We start from the raw sequence: 20,891 nt of genomic DNA on the forward strand, positions 1-20,891 counted from the left end.
TGCATAAATTTCTACTGACTTTTGCCTGTCTACATTTGCACATTCTTATTTGAATGGAGAATGCAACTGTCTCTGCTTCATCAGCATTTCCTGAAATTTGATATTTAACCATGAAGGATCTTTTGCTTCCTTAATCCACTTACTCAGCACATTTTTCTCCAGAGTGTGATTCACAATCAGTTTAACCTTTGCATATAATTCCTCTAAGTCCATTCATTGTCTAAATGGTGTGCTAACAACTGCTTATCTGCTCTTTCTAGCTAAAATACACTCCCTTTTTTTTCTCATCTATAGCTAACCATCAGTTGGGAAGGACATAACACTGAATTGCTTAAGCACATAAACAAATCTGCATTTGCAGTGAGGATAATGTCAGATGTAAGAGATATATATATATATATATATATATATATATATATATATATATTTAAAAAATTGCAAACTTTGCTTACTTTCATTCTATTATGCCACACAGGATCATGTTCATCAAACCGAGCAAAAGTTTTTAGCATGCAAAAGTGTCTAATAAGATTCATTTGTGGAGTAAATTCAAGAACATCATGTAGATACCTGTTCAAGGCACTTTGTATTCAAACCACTGCTTCTCAGTGTATTTATTCCTTAATGAAATCTGTTTCAAGTAATATATCTCTGTTTCCAACCTATAGCTCAATACATAATATCAATACTAGGAATAAAAACATTCTATGTAAAGGCCTAAAATCACTTATCTTGGTCCAAAAAGGGGTCCAATATTCAGGAACACACATTTTCAATAAATTGCCAGCAAATATTAAAAACTTTGTTTCAGATAAAACATGGTCTAAACAGAGTTTGAAAGACTTTTTGAGAGGCAACTCCTTCTACTCTATAGATAAATATCTTAACAGAGACTGTTAGGCCAGCTTAAGTAAAAATGTCTGTTAGATTTCAGTTTTGACAGCACTTTGTCACAACAGTGAAGATTATGATAAATTTATTAATAGTGCATAACTACGTTTCATGCCGACATTTTGTATGTTATACTTTCTGACATGTTCCACACCCTCAAGAATCATCTTATTTTTTGGGTCTATGGAGCTAAAACTGAATGTAATCTAATATAAACTGTTTACTATGATGACATCATGATTACTAACCCTGTCTCTCCACTGATAAGGTCAGGTCAGTTTGTAGCTACAAGGTCTAAAACATATCCATTGCATGTGGGTTGTCATACAAGCTGCTGAATGCAGTTTTTGGAAAGCATGTTCAAAATTACTTCCATAGACTGTCTGCCCATACCGCCTGAAATAAATCCATAGATGTCCCAGTCTATGCTTGGTAGATTATAGTCATCTCCAACTAATAATGCATGATGTTGGTACTTCTGTGCTAATGAGTGTAGTCTTTTTTGAATAACTCTTCAACTGATATGGTGGAATTGAGCAACTGGTAAAAACAAGTGATAATTAACTTTAGTTAATCTAGGCCTGTTATCACATCCATATAACTTCACAGTTACATTCAGTTTCAACCTCTATAGATACAATATTTTTGTCGACAGCAATGAACACTGCCCCTCATATGACATCTAATACACATTCTATGCCTAACGAAATATTTTGGAGCTTTATACTTATGGTTCCAGCCATCTCTCCATTTCAAGAGCAATTTGAGTGGACAACTTCCCTAGAGAATGGTAAATTCACCAACTTTGTTACAAATACTTCAACAATTTACTGTTAAAATTTTGGCAGTCTAAGTATCTGTACTTTTTACATGGTCTGATTCTGCTCTCTGCATGCTTATTGATGAGTGTTCATCACAGGACCTCAGATTACTGCCTAATGTGAAACACTCCAATGCGCAGTCCACAGTTACTCTGCTACCTGAGTTGCAGTTTCCTATGTGTAGTGCACTCCTCTCCTATCAAGCAGAGTTCTACAATTCTACACCCCACAAAGGAGGCAGTTATTCTGCTACCTGAGTTGCAGCTTCCTACGCATAGTGCACACCTCACCTATCAAGCAGAGTATTACAATTCTCCGCCACACAATGGAGGGTCAGTAATCTGCAGACAAGACCATCACAGAATTGATGGATCATTTGATTGAGACTCTCCATTCAGCTCCAAACCAAAGGACCTGATCAACTCTGGGTACAATGCTGCAAATTATGAGCTCTTCTTGCACCCTGTAAGTGACACCAGCAGTCTTCACCACATTCCCCAGTGCCAGTATGAACTGAGGATGGCCTCAGAACCCAAGCAAGAGGCACTGTTGTTGCCAACATGAGTCACATCTTGCACACATCTGCAATTTGGACCCCCAGTAGCCACAGCAGGGCTTTTTCCACATCCCTGATGGGGCCCCTGGCAGACACACTGAGTGCAAATTGAACTTCTTTATCAGCCATGGACACTATTTCCCTAAAGGGCTCCATAATGAGCCTAATATTGAAGTTATCAATGACTAGCAAATCTCTGTCTCCATGTGCATGCCTGGACCCTGCTGAAGGAGCAGCCATTTCTCCAATCTCAGTGTGAATGGGTGAGGCCAGACAGGCAGCCCCCAGAGTGACACTTCATCACAAGCAACATGAACATTTAAAAATCTGTCACTCACTCTGCAGTGAGGACAGTTCCCTCACATTGGGTAAACTGAAAGTTGCCTGCAGCAGAGCCTGTTGGTAAAATAATTGATATCTGAGGTGTACCATGTCATGCACCAGATTCTCCACCACTGCTACACCTCAAGGCAGCATCCAACAGACATCTGACTGAAGCACATGTGCCTTCAGCTGTCCTTGAAATGCAGTCGGCTCACCCTGCATCCAAACACAGCACACATACATATGCTACTGATCCTAGTATTAATAATTTAAGAATCAAACTATAAAAGCACACAGAAAAGTTAAATATGTAACTTGTTACTCTCCTGATATATCACAGTGGTGAGTGGAGGAGCTGGCATGTCAGTCTGGGCACAGGTATTTGGGCTTAGGAATGGCCACTTATCACTAAGCACATCAGAAGTTGTCTGTGAAATTCTGGTGTACCACATGAGGTCATGACCATCAGAAGATTATTCTACACTGTGTGCAGCACCATATCTGAAGTACGGGCAGTCCACATTCCATACCATTCCATTGTCAGTCATGCCACTCAGCAGTTTAACCTGTACCTTTGAAACCACTGCCCCTTCTGTCATCTCTGAACAAAGCCTTGGTAGCATGAGCACTCCCACCGGCTTTGATGTTCATTATAGGAGACCATCAACAGCTGGCAATACTATCTTTGGTTGCACCTGTCACAAGCCTCTGGCAGGAGCACAGAAGCCTCTGGCAGGGCTCTCTTCATTTTGTCCTCCCTTATCAGAAGTCTACATTACATCCCAGCCATTTCCATCCCTAAGGGTTGTTTAAAGTGGAAAGGGATTTAGTATCCTCCACCAGACAGTGTTACTGAGTACACAACTATTCATTTGCTGCCAAGGATGCTTGTCACAAGTGCCACTCTCATCACATCTTATTGGCAACAGCTATGGCCATAATATATGAATAAAGGAGCCCAATCCTTAATTTATAGCTAGTGCTTTGTTAAATCTGAAAGTTATTGGTACCTTCTCAATATGCTAGTTATTCTGTAGCTGCTATGGACTTATATTCTCTTGGAGTGCACTTCAGTTATTTATTCTGAATTTGGTGTTTTACAATGTCCAATAGTTCTTTAGCCTTTTACAACTATGCCGCTCTAGATTTAATATTGTTTGTATCTTTATAAGCAGCCCTTGAACTTTTACAGTGCTATTGTGATGAACTAATGTCAGTGCAAGAACAGCAATTGTGGTAAAATTATTGTCTTTATACAGATCAGTCTTAAACTGTCAGTGCCTCACACAACAGCCATGTCCTCTCCCTTCATACAAATTAATAGCTTTGATTTGATGCTGGATATTACTAACTACCTATACAAAAAAGTGCTTTCTAGTTGTTGAAATTGTCTTTTTTGTCTTTCTGTAGTGTAGCTCATATTTAATATTATTTGCTCTTTTTTTTTTTTTTTTTTTTTTTTTGGGGGGGGGGGGGGGGCGGGGGGGGGAGAGAGTCTGTGCAATTGTGATTTGTCAAATATTATTGTGAAATATTATTCAATGGCAAATCCTCCTCCTCCTACTACTACTATTACTGATGTGAGTAGCTATGTCCCCCACTCTACATGAATTCCACTGAAGCATGAAAAAATTTAGCCAAGTTATATGGAATTACCTATACATTTTCTAATACATTTGTTCATAATGAAAAATGTCTTTTCATGCTGTCAATTTGTTAGTGCATAATTTGCAGTTTTTTTCAGAATTAACAAATTTCTTAGTGTAGTCCATCATTCATTCTAACTTATGTTAATTTTAGCATTCACCATACACATCTCAAAATTTACGATGACAGAATCTTACCAACACTATCAAGAAGCACTGTTGTACAACTTCCAGCAATGGCACACCGAACAGTTGCTCCAGGTTCAGTCACATTGACATAGTGACTAAAATTGGCACGAGGAGCACCAATAAGAATCCTACAGACAAAATATAATGGTTATAATAACAAAAGCTGGTACTCTATTTGTAATCAATAATACATGTTGTAAGAGCATCAGGAAACATGCCCAAAAACAATTTTCACATTTAAATACATGGCAAGCTAAAACTTAAAAATTCTAATTTAAATCAAGACAATTAGAGTACACAAATTTGAGTTAATAATTTTGTATGTCAAGTACAAAGTGAATAATCATAGTTCAAAAATATAAACCATCAATATTGACACCACAAAAAATCAGTACCACATGGGATTTACACAGAACTTTTAACTACAAATGGTTTTGATTATAAATGGAAATCAAACAATGGAAAGTCCAGGATGGGATAACTGAAATATGAAAAGAATGGAATGCTACTCACCACATAGAGGAGGTACTGAGATGCAGACAGGCAGAATGAAAAGAATACTACAAGTATACAAGCTTTTGGATAAAGTCTTTCCTCAGAAGTAGAACTATCACACATTCACACACAACTTCCACACACATGGCTATTGTCTCAAGCCACTAAGGCCTGACTGACTCCATCTCACATGGATGGATGGTGGAGCTGAGGGTGAGGCATGGAATGGTGAGGGAGAGGGATAGCAAGGTAGAGGTTGGGGAAGATGCTAGTGCTGCCTGTAGCAGCATACAGAGATGTGATGGGTTTGGGATAGGGCTGATGGTGCAAGTGGGGAGTTGTGGAGTGGAGCAGGGGGTGGAGGCAGAAAGTAAATGGAGAGACAAAAATTTGAGTAGAGGGAAGGACTTGCAGGTGCATTGGCAGGACAGTGGGTGTCTGTGAACTGTAGTGAGAGCAGGGAGTGGGATAAGCAAGTGGCAGATAGGGACTAATGAAGGTTGAGACCCGGAAAGTTATGGGAACAAAGGATACATTTTAAGGACAATTGCCCCCTGCAAAATTCAGAAAAGCTGGTGTTGGTGGGACGAATCCAGATGGCACAGGCTGTGAAGCTGTAATTAAAATGTTGAGAGTCATGTTTAGCAACTTGGTGGTTAGCTGTCTCTTGGCCACAATTTGGTGGTGGATGTTCACACAGACAGACAGCTCGTTAGCACGAGGGTTGAGTGAAAAGTAATGCCTCCACCTTCATAACTCTTCAACAGTTGGCAGCATTGGGACGTGTCAAGTACAGGCTTGTTCCGTAACCTCTTCTCTACAGCTCCAGTTGGCGGGAAGCCTTAGCATTGAACAGTTGTGTTGTTACAGTGTAAAGCATGGGACCCTGCGCAGACATTCAGTCAATCCAATTTAAGCAATGTGCAGTCATTGAATTCTTGACATCAGAAGGTGTCATGACAAAGGAGATTCATCAGAGAATGGAATCAGTTTATGGTGGCTGTGTTGATGTGAGTACTGTGCATCATTGGGCGAGTAAGTTTAAAGATGTTGAGGTGGGAATATCTGACCTGCATGACAAACAAAGAGTTGGACAGCATATCACAGCAACCACTGAGTTTCAGAAGAAAAATGTTGACAGATTGATTCAGAATGATCGTCGTATCACTCAGAGTGGAATTGCAAGCACAATCAGAATTTCACAAGAATATGTGGGTCATATTATTGCTTTGCTTGGCTATCAGAAGATCTGTGCATGATGGGTACCCCGGATGCTGATTCCTGAAATGAAAGTGCACAGGTTTGAAATCTGCCAGGAACTCCCTTTGCATTATGAGAATGAAGGTGACACCTTTCTCCATTCAACTGTGACAGGAGACAAAATGTGGGTACAACATTGTGACCCAGAGACAAAACGTCAGTCTATGGAATACTGACACAAAGACTTGCTCCAGAAAAAGAAATTCAAGATGCAGCCCTCAGCTGGAAAAATCATGGACACAGTGTTCTGGGATGCAGATGGTGTTATCCATGTTGATTTCCTTGATCATGGAACAACAACAAATTCAAAGCATTACATCACAACACTGCGAACTCTAAAACAAGAGCTAACAAGGGTCTGCAAGGAAAAGGGAAATGTTTTCCTACAGCATGACAATGCCAAACCACACACTTCATGTGCCACCATAGCAGAACTTCAGAGACTGAATCTCACCACCATAAGGCATCCTCCATAAAGTCCAGATTTAGCACCGTCTGACTTCCATCTGCTCCCGATAATGAAAGACAATCTGCAGGGACATCATTATGCTTCTGATAAAGAGGTTGAGAGAACTGTGAGGCTATGGTTGTGGAAACAGAGTGTCAACTTCTTCCATGACGGCTTCAGAAAACTTGTTCATCGTTGGCAGAAACGTATCCAATTGGCTGGTGATTATGTGGAAAAGGAATATTGGTAATTGAAAATCACATTATTATTATTTCTGTATTTGATTTATTAAAATATTCCCATCCAAACCCAATTAATGAAGGTGGAGGCATTACTTTTCATTCAACCCTCATAGTCATTCTCATACAGAATGTGTGTGGTTGCAACGAAGCTTATAAATCAAAAGGCAGTTTCACAGGTGGCCTTCCCTTATATGGGGTTGGAGATGCCAGTGGCAGGACTGGAGTAGGCAGTAATGGGAGGATGCATTGGACAGGTCTTACATCCGGATCTATTGCAGACACATGAGGTAAGGACTTCAGAGCAGGAATGGAGTAGGGACTGAAAAGGATATCGTGTTAGGTTGGATGGGTGATGAAATACCACTGTGGGAGGAGTGGGGAGGATAATAGATTGGATATTTCTCATTTCAGGGCAAAATGAGAGATAGTCAATACTCTACTGGAGAATGTAATTCAGTTACGCCAGTAGTTGGCAGTACTGAGTCATGAGAGCAGTACTCCTTTGTGGCAAGACTGTGGGCATATGGTAGCTGACTGATGAGAAAAGGCAGGGTTCAATATGGGACATGGGATACAGGAATTTTTTGATTGCAGAGCAGGAGAATTTTATGGATGGAGAGGAGGTAGTGCAAGGAGATTTGGGCCTAACTGATATAAATTTGGAGGTCTAGGTTAGTGAGGGCTATGGAATGACAGAATTAGAAACAATAGGGGTTGATTCCATGTGAAACTGATCCTCAGACTATTTTTAAATTTTATTTTAATTAAATTTATGTGTCCTGAAACTGTTAGCAAAGTTGCAAAATTATTTGAGGAAGTACAGTTAAATGAAATTGACACATTTGCGGATTCAAATGGAGGACATTTTTTATATTACAGGCTATTTAAATTTAAGTTGCAGCCATAGTAGTTGTTTCAATTGTTAAGTTTCAAGTCCAGAATGTTATCTTCCAGGTGAACTTCAGGGTTTAAAGAAAGGTAAGGTATTAAGTATGCAGCTATTCATTTAGTGTCCCACCCATGACAACAAATATAAAAAAAAAAAAACTTTACTCCATAACTCAGTAACTACAGAAATTCTGTTGATTTTAGCTTAAGAATGAGAAAACCCACGAAACACATCTAGTGACCCATAAAGCAGTGCTTAACATATAAATGACCATGTTTAAATGTTAAAGTAATTTATGTCTCTGCTGTCACAGGTTTTTGCATTGTTGTTGGATTGTAAACCATTTAACACTTCTTGTCATTTTTAAATTATGTTCATTGTTATAATAATTGCCTTGATATCTTAACTATTATTGGCTTATTATTTGTTCAGGAAATGGGAAAAACAATGTCAACAAAGAAAAAAAGAAAAAATTATGGTGCTTTAGAAGTACCCGGAACATTCAGAAGAATGCAGCACTTGTCAGAAGTGTTGGTAGCTTCATGAAGAATCAGCATCTACTGGCACTGTCATTCCAAAACAGTTGACCTTCCAGTTATTAGCAATTTATATCAGTTAGGCCCAAACAGACAGAGAGAAAGGAAAAAGACCTAGTGAAAGTGTTTTGAAATTGCTATCAATCATATACTGAAGAGCCATAGAAACTGGTACACCTGCCTAATAGTGTATAGGGCCTCTGCAAGCATGCAGAAGTGAAGCAACATGACATGCCATGGACTTGACTAATGTCTGAAGTAGTGCTGGAGGGAACTGACACCATGAATCCTACAGGACTGTCCATAAATCTGTAAGAGTATGACAGGGTGGAGATCTCTTCTGAACAGCACATTGCATTCTTGTCTGGGGAATCTGGTGGCAAGCCAAAGTGTTTAAACTGATAAGAGTGTCCCTGGTGCCACTCTGTAGCAATTCTGGACGTGTGTGGTATCACATTGTCCAGCTGGAATTCCCCAAGCCAATCGGAACGCACAATGTACGTGAATGGATGCAAGTGATCAGACAGAATGCTTACATACATGTCACCTATCAGAGTTGTATCTAAACATATCATGGGTCCCATATCACTCCAACTACACATGCTCCACACCATATCAGGGTCCATGGATTCATGAAGTTGTCTCCATACCCATGCACACCTATCCGCTCAATACAATTTGGAACACAGTTCTTCTGAACAGCTAACATGTTTCCAGTCATCAACATTCCAATGTTGGTGTTGAAAGACCCAGGTGAGGCATAAAGCTTTGTGTTGTGCAGTTATCAAAGGTACATGAGTGGGCCTACATCTCTGAAACCCCATATTGATGATGTTTCATTGAATGGTTCATACGTATCACTTGTTGATGGCCCAGAATTGAAATCTGCAGCAATGTGTGGAAGGGTTGCACTCCTGTCACATAGAATGATTCTCTTCCATCATTGTAGGTCCAGTTCTTGTAGGATCTTTTTCTGGCCACAGCAACATCAGAGATTTGATGTTTTACCAGATTCCTGATATTCATGGTACATTTGTGAAATGGTCATATGGGCAAAACCCCACTTCAACACTACCTCAGAGATGCTGTGTCCCACTGCTCATGCAATGACTATAACACCATGTTCAGAATCACTTAAATCTTGACAGCCTGCCAGTGTAGCATCAGTAACCAATCTAACAACTGCACCAGACACTTGTCTTATAGAAGCTTTGCCAACCACAGCACCATATTCTGACTGTTAACGTATCTCTATATTTGAATACACACGATTATATCAGTTTCATTGGTGCTTCAGTGCAGAGTAACAGTTGTGCATCTTTGTAACATTTCAACCTATCCTCCTCAGGCTAGACTGACAGCTACAATATAACAGCAGAAGTATGTGTGTGTGTGTGTGTGTGTGTGTGTGTGTGTGTGTGTGTGTGTGTTGTGTGTGTGTGTGCACGTGAGTGTGTGGGGGGGTTTAAGAGTTTGAGAGTTAGAGAGAGAGAGAGAGAGAGAGAGAGAGAGAGAGAGAGAGAGAAACAGACAGACAGACAGACAGAGAGAATGAAAGAGAGAGAAAGTCAATTCTGAAAGATTTGTTATGAGAAAATTCTTAAGCCCAACAGCCAAACACTAATCACTACTTCCAGCCAACTTTCCTCTTCTAATCACATGAAAAATATGAATTGTGCCCTTCTTTCACCATCATTATCTATATTCTATGAATAAATGATTATCCATGAACGTATAAAACATTTTTCTTGAAGTCATGATATAAGTGGCCACTATGTAAAGCAACTGAATAAACTCTTCTTAGTTTTCAAACTGTATTATTTCAAATATCCTAGAAAAATGTTTATTATCCACTCAATACATGAATAAAATCTCTATACAGGGTACACATAAAGTCTGAGAACAATTTCAGTTGTTTAGTGCACAAGAACCAAACATTGAACAGATGGATGTTTAGAACTAAGTACGGTAAGAAGCCACCAACAAGGAAGGCCATTTACCACTAGCACAACAAATTCGTTACAACAGGTTGCTTGTGCCCAGCAAAGAGAAGCAGATGTCCCAGTGTGAGTGAAGTGAATGTGGAGCACATATGAGAGACTTTCATAAGGAGTCCAAAGAAATAGGTGTTTCGTGCATCCCTTGAACTCAAAATGGTTCCAATAACAGTGTGGAAAGTCCTGCAACAGAAGCTGTCTATGGAACCATTCAAATTGGAGCTAGTGCAGAAGCTCAATGATGATGACAAAGACAAACATTTTGAGTTTTGTTCATAGTTGTGACAATTGAATGAGGATGGTTATGGCATTGTTGATATCTTAATTTTTAGTGACAAAGCCACTTTTCACACTAATGGGAAAGTGAACAGGCATAATTGTTGAATCTGGGGTACAAAGCATCCACACAAATGCAATGAATTTGAACGTGATTCCCCAAAGGTAAATATTTTCTGTGCCTTGTCACATCAAAAACTGTATGGGCCATTCCTTTTTGCTGTGAGCACTGTCACTGGATATTCCTACTTGGATATGTTGCAGCAATGGCTGATGTCTCAAATGCAATTGGACTCTCCGTTCATCTTTCAGCAGGATGGGCTCTACCCCATTTTCATCATGAAATTTGTGGGTATCTGAACACAGAACTCCCACATTGATGGATTGGCCATGCTACAGAAGGGGACAATTGTTTCATGAAATGGTCTCCCCCATCACCAGTTCTCACTCCATGTGGCTTTTTTCTGTGGGGACACATTAAAGATCTGTTGTATGTACTGCCTCTACCAAGTGACGTAGCAGAGCCCTGGGAGAGAATATTGGAATCCACTGCCACAGTTGACGATACCATGCTGGGACAGGTATGGCAAGAATATGTTTACTGTATTGACATCTGCCGGGCCACTCATGGTTCGTAAATCGAATGTTTGTAAAAAAACTTTCAGAATTTCTCTTACAAATGCAATATGTATGACATCTGTACAATGTTTAGTTCTTGTATTCCTGGACTTTATGTACACCCTGTACTACAGGTGCCAGGGGGAGTGAGAAAAAGTGTGGGAGGGAAAGGGGGGGGGGCAGAGGCAGCAAGGGCCCCTCTTGCTTGTATTCCTGGACTTTATGTACACCCTGTACTACAGGTGCCAGGGGGAGTGAGAAAAAGTGTGGGAGGGAGAGGGGGGAGGGGGCAGAGGCAACAAGTGCCCCTCTTGCAGATGCCAATGTTTACAACAAATTGCTGAATCATCTTCATGAGAATAACCTTTTAACAACAGCTCTGTTTGGCTTCCATAAAGGCCTCTCCTCTGAAAAGGCAACATAGAATCTTCTTCCTAGACAGTAAAGTTGAACTGGACAATAAAAAACACCATGATGGCATTTACTGATGGTGCATGTTTTATTCAGATGGTTAGATGAAAACAGTAATACAGGGTGAACAACCAGTGGCTGTATTCAAAGTAACTGTTTTGCTCCTGACAAACATACATAAATTAACCTAGAAGTAATTACCATAATTATCAGTACAAGTAGATTATCACTAGGCAGAAATTGCTGTTAGTATACTGTACAGATGTAGGCAGAAATATTTTCTTCTGTCTGCTATAGCCGGCCAGTGTGGCTGAGCCGAGCGGTTCTAGGCCCTTCAGTCTGCAGCCACGCGACCGCTATGGTAGCAGGTTCAAATCCTGCCTCAAGCATGGATGTGTGTGATGTCCTTAGGTTGGTTAGGTTTAAGTAGCTCTAAGTTCTAGGGGACTGATTACCTCAGATGTTAAGTCCCATAGTGCTCTGAGCCATCTGTCTGCTACAGAATACCTTGACTTGTCCAAGTTTCCTGAAGGCTCTCCTTGAAAAAGGGGCTTATGGAACTTGTGTGTTAATGACTGAGTATGCAGTATTCTCAGGATGGTTTCCTGTAGATAACATTGGTCCTCATATATGCTACTGACTCTATTATGAAGCCAGTCTATTTAGTTAAAATTATAGAGCAGCCAGAGGCCACACACATCTTTTTTTTATTTTTACATGTTTCACTCAACCAATGTGATCATCTTCAAAAACTACGTAACTAAGGGCTACACGTTATGGTTATCAGGTTGTGTATTTTATGTATGGCACTGTACAAAGCCCAATATCTGTAACGTGTGACTCCCAGCTATATGTAATTTCTGAAGATGCTCACACTGGCCGAGTGAAACATGTAAAAATAAAGAAAAAGTTACATGTAACTTGTAGTTGTTGTACAATTTTAATTACTAACATTCACTGTTACCCCACAGACAGTTGTTTGCACTCACTAAAATGGGATATTTAGATTTACAAATTTCAGTTTGAAACACAGCACTTATGAAACAATGTGCATTAATCTTTCAACAAATTATGATAAATTATACTTGAATTTCAGTGGAGACTACACTCTGAAGCAGAATGGTGAAAAAGGATAAATTATGATGAAGAACTCTTTTACCGCACAAGAATAATTTTAATGGCATGATTTTCAGTTTGTAGTCAACCACCTGGTTATCAATTATGTTTCCCAAAATTACTGCAGGCCATAACATTCAATGTGAGCTGTAAAGGAAAGGAGGAAAAGGTTATCATACACCAAGAAAGTTTATATTGCATTACATTACATTGCTTTAGTTTTATTCCATCTAGCCCAAGGAGTGCCATACAGTTGTAACATCACATACTGTCCCCACAGATGTGAGTGTACAGTGGTACATAACCATTTCATGTGACTAGGGTTTGTTATTACAGTTACTCTTTCACATGAGTGATATAGAGAATTTCATGCCTCTCTTAACAGTTAATTGTTCAGCCTTCCACACTTGCAAGCTATCCTGCATAGATGTGTTTTATGTGGAAATAAATGTTCAGTTCTAACAGATACCACATATTTGGCGAACCCAGCAATAACACAACCGCATCGGCATCAGTGTTCCGCACCGCATCATAACATGAATGTTCCTTACTTCTGTGTCAGCCACGCTGCACTCATTCTTACACGAAAATGGACAATCTGCCTGTCGCCACAGAGCCAGCTACAAGCAGCACAGTTAACAGGGTCACAATTAAACCCCACTGTTCTGGCAAGATACCCTGGTGTTGTGGTTACTGCAGCTTGAAAGCCAGTTCATCCTTGCACAGATATCAGCAGAGGAAACAAAGTATAGCTATATAGTCACAGCACTAACAGAAGACTTAGCTGCTAAGGTACAAGATATCCTTGCTGCACCACCAAACGCCAAATGGTATGCATCAATTAAGAACGCACTAGTGATGCGCCTATCCCAATCAGAAGCAAAGTGACTAGACAAGCTTTTATGGACTGAGGAGTTTGGTGATCGAACCCCATGACAACATTTACACCATTTGCACACACTGGCAAGGAATGCAGTCAGCAATGATGTGCTGTGCAATATTTGGTTGTCACGATTACCCTCTGACATTCAAAAAGTCCTGAAAGTGTGAGTGGGGAATTTAAATGCTCTAGTGCAAACAGCGGACAGGATCATCTAGATGTATCCCACAGCAAACATGTCAACACTGACACCACTGCAAGAGAACATGTCTGCAGTGACACTAGCAGCATTCCAGTTGTAATTAACAGACCTTACCATGCAAGTAACAGCATTACAAACAACACAAACACATCATCAACCGTGCCTCCAGTTGTCAAGAAGTCGTAGCCCCTCACCATTGGCACAAAATTTGTGTTGGTACCACAAGAAATTCTACAATGAAGTGCAGAAGTGTACACCACCATGCAAGTGGAAACATGAGGTGGAAAACATAACAGCAACAACTACTCATACCGGTAATGCATGTTGACTTTTTGTCACAGACCACAACATGGTAGTACAATACCTACTGGACACAGGGGCAGAACTTTCCGTGTACCTGGTAACTCGTGTGCCATGCCGGAGCTGCAATGATTCTTGTCTGTCTATATCTACATCTACATCATACTCTGGAAGCTATCTAATGGTGTGTGGTGGAGGGTACTTTCGGTACCACTATCTGATCCCTCCAACCCTGTTCCAATCACGAATAGAGCATGGGAAGAATGATTGTCAGTAAGCCTCTGTATTGGCTGTAATTACTCGAATTTTCTCCTCATGGTCAATACACGAGATGTATGTGGGGGGAAGTAATATGTTGTTTGACTCCTCCTGAAAAATGCTGTCCCAAATTTTCAATAGTAAATCTCTCCATGATGCACAACGTCTCTCTTGTAATGTCTGCAAGTGGAGTTTGTTCAGCATCTCCATAACACTCTCTCATCAGCTAAATGGTCCTGTGATGAAATGCACTGCTCTTTTTTGGATCTTCTCTATCTCCTCTACCATCCCTACCTGATAGGGATCCCAGATAGATGAACAATACTCAAGAATTGGGCCAACAAGTGCCTTACAAGCCACTGCCTTCATGGATGAGTTACATTTCCTTAAGATTCTTCCGATGAATCTGAGTCTTGTGTCTGCTTTTCTCACTATCTGTTTTATATGGTCATTCCACATAAGGTCGCTCTGGATAGTGATACCTAGATATTTTACAGCAGACGCTGTCTCCAGCTGTTTGTCATCAATAGTATAGGTGTACAGTAGTGGATTTCTTTTCCTGTGTATGCACAATATGTTACATTTATTTACATTCAGTGTCAACTGCCAGAGTCTGCACCATTCATCAATTCTCTGCAGGTCATTCTTCAAATTCTTGTCTGTTTGCCACTAACAGCTCTAAGCTTAAAACATACTGTCAGGCCACATTGTTGCTTAACCTTGGACTATGCCATACATTTGAGTGGCACTTCACAATAGCAGATATATTGGAGCCTGTCATAGAAGTTAATTTTTTATCCTTTTATGATCTGATACCTGTCCTCTGATGCAAGCAGCTCATTGATTCCACTACAAACCTGCGTACTCCAGGGAAGGTGTGTTGCATCACTTCAATGATGGTACGTACAGTAGCAGTAGATACACCATGTGAATGATTACTAAAAGAATTTCCCAAAATCATGCAGCAGTCACCTACTCTCCTGCCAGTTAAATGCACAACAGTACATCACGTTTTGACCATGCCAGGCCCACCATCTCAAGCTAGGCCTAGATGTCTGATGCCAGAGAAGTTGCAAGGGGTGAAGCAGGAATTCCACAGCACGCTGTCAATGGTCATTTGCAGAGTTTCAGGTAGCAGTTGCGAAGCCCCAATCCATGTGGTACCAAAGAAGAAGAATGGATGGCGTCCATGTGGTGATTATGACAGCTCAAAGTGAGGACCATCCTGGATCAGTACCCAGTGCCATGAAGAGAAGACTTCTCTTCCAGTGTTCATGGTAGGACTATATTTTCAACTACTGATCTAGTCTGGACATATTATCAGATCCGCATTGCCATAGAGGATATCTCAAAGACAGAGGTGGCAACACCTTTCAGTCTATTCAAGTTCACTAGGATGCCTTTTGGTCTGTGCAACGCAGCACAGAGGTTTCAACATTGCACAGATGAGATCACTAGGGACTTAAGATTTCTGTTACGTTTACATGGATGATATTTTGGTGATGTCAACATTTGCATCATATATCTCAGATATTTAATTGTTTATGCACACAAGGCTTAGTAATTAATCCTTCAAAGTGTAGTTTTGGGGTGAGGGAAATGGAATTTTTGGGTTACATGGAAATGCACATGGTATTCAACCACTGCAAGACAAAGTGGAATCCATAAACAAGTATCCTCACCCCATTACAATCAGAGAGCTACACCGGTTTTTAGAGGACGTAAATTTTTACCAAGGATTTATATACAATTAAGTGTCAATAATGGCGCCCCTGAATGAATTTCTTAAGAGCACTTCAAAGCCAAACAACAAATTGCATTGGACAAACAAAGCATATTATGCTTTTCAAGCCATAAAAACAGCAATTGCAGAGGCTGCACAATTAGCACACCCCGTGGCACAGGCTCCACTAGCAGTTATGGTTGGTGTCTTGCCTACAGCTGTTGGTGCTGTACTGCAGCAACAGGTTGAACATTGTTGGCAGCCCATAGCATTCTTCAGTCAGATGTTGTCACCTTCACAGCAACATTGGGCAACCTATGACCATGAACTGTATGCAGCTTAAGCTGCAGTCAAGATATTCAGGCATTTACTAGAGAGCCGACAGTTCACTGTTTATACAGATCACAAGCCGCTAATGCACACCTCTGCTTGTAATACGAGAGAAAGCATTGCTGAGGCAACTACACCATATAGATCACATTATCCCATTCACCACCTGCATTGTTTACATACAAGGGAAACTGAACATACCAGCAGATGCCCTATCTCATGTAAAGGCTGTGAACACGACAGCAGACACATGTCTTTTGGTAAACCTTCCGGGATGTAAGGTCATGGTCCATGTAACTCTTCAGCTCCTAACGTTTCGTCCAGAGCTACGCTGGACATCTTCAGAGGGGGGGTTTCTCCTCCGGTGAGTCTTGCCGACTGACGGGTCGGACGTCTGAGAGCGACTTATATATCGTAGAAAGTGGGCATGACCATAGTTACACGTGATATGCAGAGATAATCTTTGTCAAAGATAAAACTTAACTATCGATCGTAATCTCGTCACGGATAAAACTGTCTAGTAATTCTGTAGTACTACTGTCCAAATATCACTAAGTTTCATGGTCTCTTCTTTCCGATTAAAATTATCCCTATGTTTATATATTTCAATTGCTTCTCTACAAAGCCGTGGGTAATAGTTCGTCGCATGCTCACACGTTGAAGCTGTAATGTCTACTATTGATTCTGATGCCCTTGCACAGGCCCAGCAACATGATAATTAGTTACAACATTTGTTAAAACAACCAGGACGACTGAAGTTACAACATGTCACAATGCCTGAAGCAAATGTAGAACAGTATTGTGACCTATCAGGAGTGAAAACATGTCCATTTGTGCCGCAACTCTTTTGAGCATAAGCAACTGCATCAGTACACAATCAGGCACATCCAGTAGTTCAAGCCACTATTAGATTGGTCAAACAAAGTTTTGCCTGGCCTGGAAAGCATGCTGACTGCAAAAGATTTGTCAACAATGGATTGCATGTCAGAGGAACAAGATTACACAGCATGTCAGAGTACCATTAGGCAGATTTCTGCCATCTAATCAGTGTTTTGAACATGTGCACGTCAATATCTTAAGGCCCCTTCACAGTCTCAGAAGGCTATAATTATTGTCTTACAGTTGTGGATCAATATACCAAATGGCCTGAAACATCCCCCATGAAGGATATCACAGCCAAAGCCATGACGCAGACATTTTTTTGCAGTTAGATTGCCCGATTCGGCGTATCATTGCAGATTACCACAGACCAGGGATAATAATTCGAAGCCAACCTTTTCACAGCATTAGCTACTTTATTAGGCATGAAGTGTATACGCATAACAGCCTATCATCCTGCATCAAATGGTATAACTGAACACCTGAACCAACTGAAAACAGCTCTTCAATGTTACACAATGCAGAATCAAATGGAGGCACTACCTGTTGTACTCCTCGGAATACGGGTGTCATTCAGAAGTGATCTAAAAGCTAGGACAGCAGAGCTAATGTACAAGCAAATGCTACATCTGCCAGGAGAATTCTTGCACAGCACGACAGATGAAACAGTCCATGTATCAGACTTTGCTGCTAGATTACAAGAGCACACATGTCAGCTTAGACCAACAGCACCCAGAAATCAGCTGGGAGACACTCGTTTGTGTTCACAGATCTTGAGAACTCAATGGACCACAGCTGCTGATTAGCAGAGGTGGCCACACACTCCAGATGAGAGTAAATGGTATGCCTACCACTGTTGCGCTAGACTAACTCAAGCCCTCATTTTTCAATGCATTGGACACAGCAAGGACTGCAGGAGGTGATTGAGAAGATACAAATGTAACACCAGAAAATGTCCCAGTACCCCACAGCCACCACGAGACACTATGGATGCCAGGCACCTCAGAGAAGAAAACATCACCGAAGACTGGCTGGAACCACTGGCTCCAGTGGCACAATGCCAGGTTTCAAGAAAGCAGCTGCCGGCCGGTGTGGCCATGCAGTTAAAGGTGCTTCAGTCTGGAGCCGCGTGACTGCTACGGTCGCAGGTTCGAATCCTGCCTCAGGCATGGATGTGTGTGGTGTCCTTAGGTTAGTTAGGTTTAATTAGTTCTAAGTTCTAGGCAACTGATGACCTCAGAAGTTAAGTCGCATAGTGCTCAGAGCTATTTGAACCATTTTTGAAGAAAGCAGTGGTAACATGTGCAGGGCAACATGTGAAATTTAATCTCCTGTATGATTAACACTAGGAGGGCAGTCATGCAGCATCGCATTCTGTCCCTGCAAACACGAGTGTACAGTGGTGTATAAACACTCCATGTGACTAGTGTTTGTCATTATAGTTACTCTTTGATGTGAGTGATATAGATGATTTCATGCCTCTCTTAACAGTTAATTGTTCAGCCTTCCACACTAGCAAGTTATCCTGTATAGATGTGTTTTATGTGGAAATAAATGTTCAGTTCTACCAGATACCACACAGTCAAAAGATATAACAATATGATAAGTTATTGTGTTATAGTGAAGAGCAATAAAGCCAAGACACTACATCATACTGTAAACGCAAGAGAACCACAGCACAAAACACATGGCTGGTTTTCAAATTCCATGATTAACTGCATCAACCATGTGAGCACTTTAAATGCATTAAGTTTGGTAGATATTTGTGTTCTGGTCAATCTCAATGAATCTAATTATCTAACACACTGGATCCACTGCTAAATGAAAATGTGATTACAAAGGTGCTCATGAGCCATACGGGAGTCCATATCTATATTCATACTCTGTAAAATGCTTTGAATTACATGATCAAAGGAACTTATCATTGTACCAGTTATTAGAGCTTCTTCTCAATCCATTTGCTTATGGGTCACAGGAAAAATTGTATTAACACCAACTGCAGTTATAAAATGATTTAGAGCACTACCTAGTGCCAGTTTTTATTGATTGATGATGTCATTTATATTACAATGTGATAACAGTGATCCATGGTTACATCATCAGGCATTAATGATTTTATATTTCATCTAACATGATGATGTGAATAACTTTATGAACATGATGATGGTCAGTTGACCGAAAATAATTGCATAAATAAAGGATTTTGTCAGCAGCTGAAGGCAGTAACATAACATTTTTCATATATCTATGAGATGCAGGGTACCACATCCTCAAAATACTTTGCCAGTTTTTCCTGTGAATTGTGGTCCACCCTGTTTATATAATAAAATATTTGTATTGCAATGTTTATAGTTAAATAAATTTCATTCAAATAATTTTGTTCGGCATCATTTCACTGATGGGAATGTCAATGAGTAAAAGCAATGAAGGCAACTAATATCAGTGTCAGAGGCAGGGAGGGGGAGGGGGGGGGGTCAGGAGGGAGGGGCAGTGGTATCCAGCATCAAATGATTCATCACTCGCTTGCATGAAGAAATGTTCTCAAATTGGCACTGTGCATAAGTGCTTCACATACCTTATCAGTACCATGCCATTTTTCTTACAATATATGGCCTCTTGCCAACTCCAGTACATGTCATATTATGAAATAGAAAGGGCACAGTGCCTTTGCAAATTCATTAATTTACAATCACAAGTTTACATAAATTATATGTCATTCACCTTTCAACAGCACATAGTCTGCAACAGTTCACTAGCCACACTGCAACAGACTGTACCTGACATTGTTAACTATGAAGTTGCCAAGCAAGACCTGAGTAATGTACCAGTATCACAAATTTGAAAATACACCTGCATGTACTCCGAAAATCCTACAGTGAAATGTCCAACTGCACTTTACAGTTGGATCCAGAAACAGTTACTCATTCATGTACAGCCAAAGTTAATGATTGATGGTTCATTATTGTGTAAGTTCAGACTATTTTTGTGATCTATCACAGCAGTAAAGTTTATAATTACCAGCATTATACTGTCAGTCATCTCATTTATATACAAGAAGTACAGGTCAGTTTTGTACCATTACTGATGTTTTTCACTGGTAGCCACAAGTATGTTGGTAATACTTCGTATTAACAAGCAGATAATGTAAACAAAAAAATTTTCCACTTATTAACAGACACTGTACCTGTCCATAAAAATAGTTTCATCCAGTTCTTCACAGTATTCAAACTGCATTACAATAGAGCATTAGTAAAAATGTGACCACTTTCCACATAACATGAATTACTTTATGATACGACTCTGTTCGACCACTTGCTGAGTGACTTGTGTCCATACTGGTGACAATGTCCAGCTCTGATGACAATGCCTCACATCAATTACCAGAGGTACATTCTACTTAAATGTTCAAATCTGCATAATACATGTGTAACTGGCTCCACACATGTCACATTGAAAATCTATTCCATCTTGTAATGGAAAGCCTACTCAGAGTTACTCCTAAAACATTCTTGAATGAGTTTATGTTCAACAGCATTCCATAAAAGTTTTAGGAGACTTTATATTAGATTTTTTTCCCTGAACTGGATTACACAAACCAGTTTCC

General features: G+C 40.2%; 1 protein-coding gene across 1 annotated transcript in view; it reads right to left on the reverse strand.

Moving 5' to 3' along the window:
- The window catches only part of LOC126481907 (integrin alpha-PS5-like), a 553,290-nt gene that overhangs the window by 494,358 nt on the left and 38,041 nt on the right, over positions 1–20,891 (reverse strand). Inside the window, exon 2 of the mRNA XM_050105865.1 lies at positions 4,437–4,555. Coding sequence (XP_049961822.1) covers positions 4,437–4,555 — 119 coding nt within the window. The remainder of the gene's footprint in view (positions 1–4,436; positions 4,556–20,891) is intronic.

Source organism: Schistocerca serialis, chromosome 5 (genome assembly GCF_023864345.2).
Source record: "Schistocerca serialis cubense isolate TAMUIC-IGC-003099 chromosome 5, iqSchSeri2.2, whole genome shotgun sequence".
Lineage (NCBI taxonomy): Eukaryota > Metazoa > Arthropoda > Insecta > Orthoptera > Acrididae > Schistocerca > Schistocerca serialis.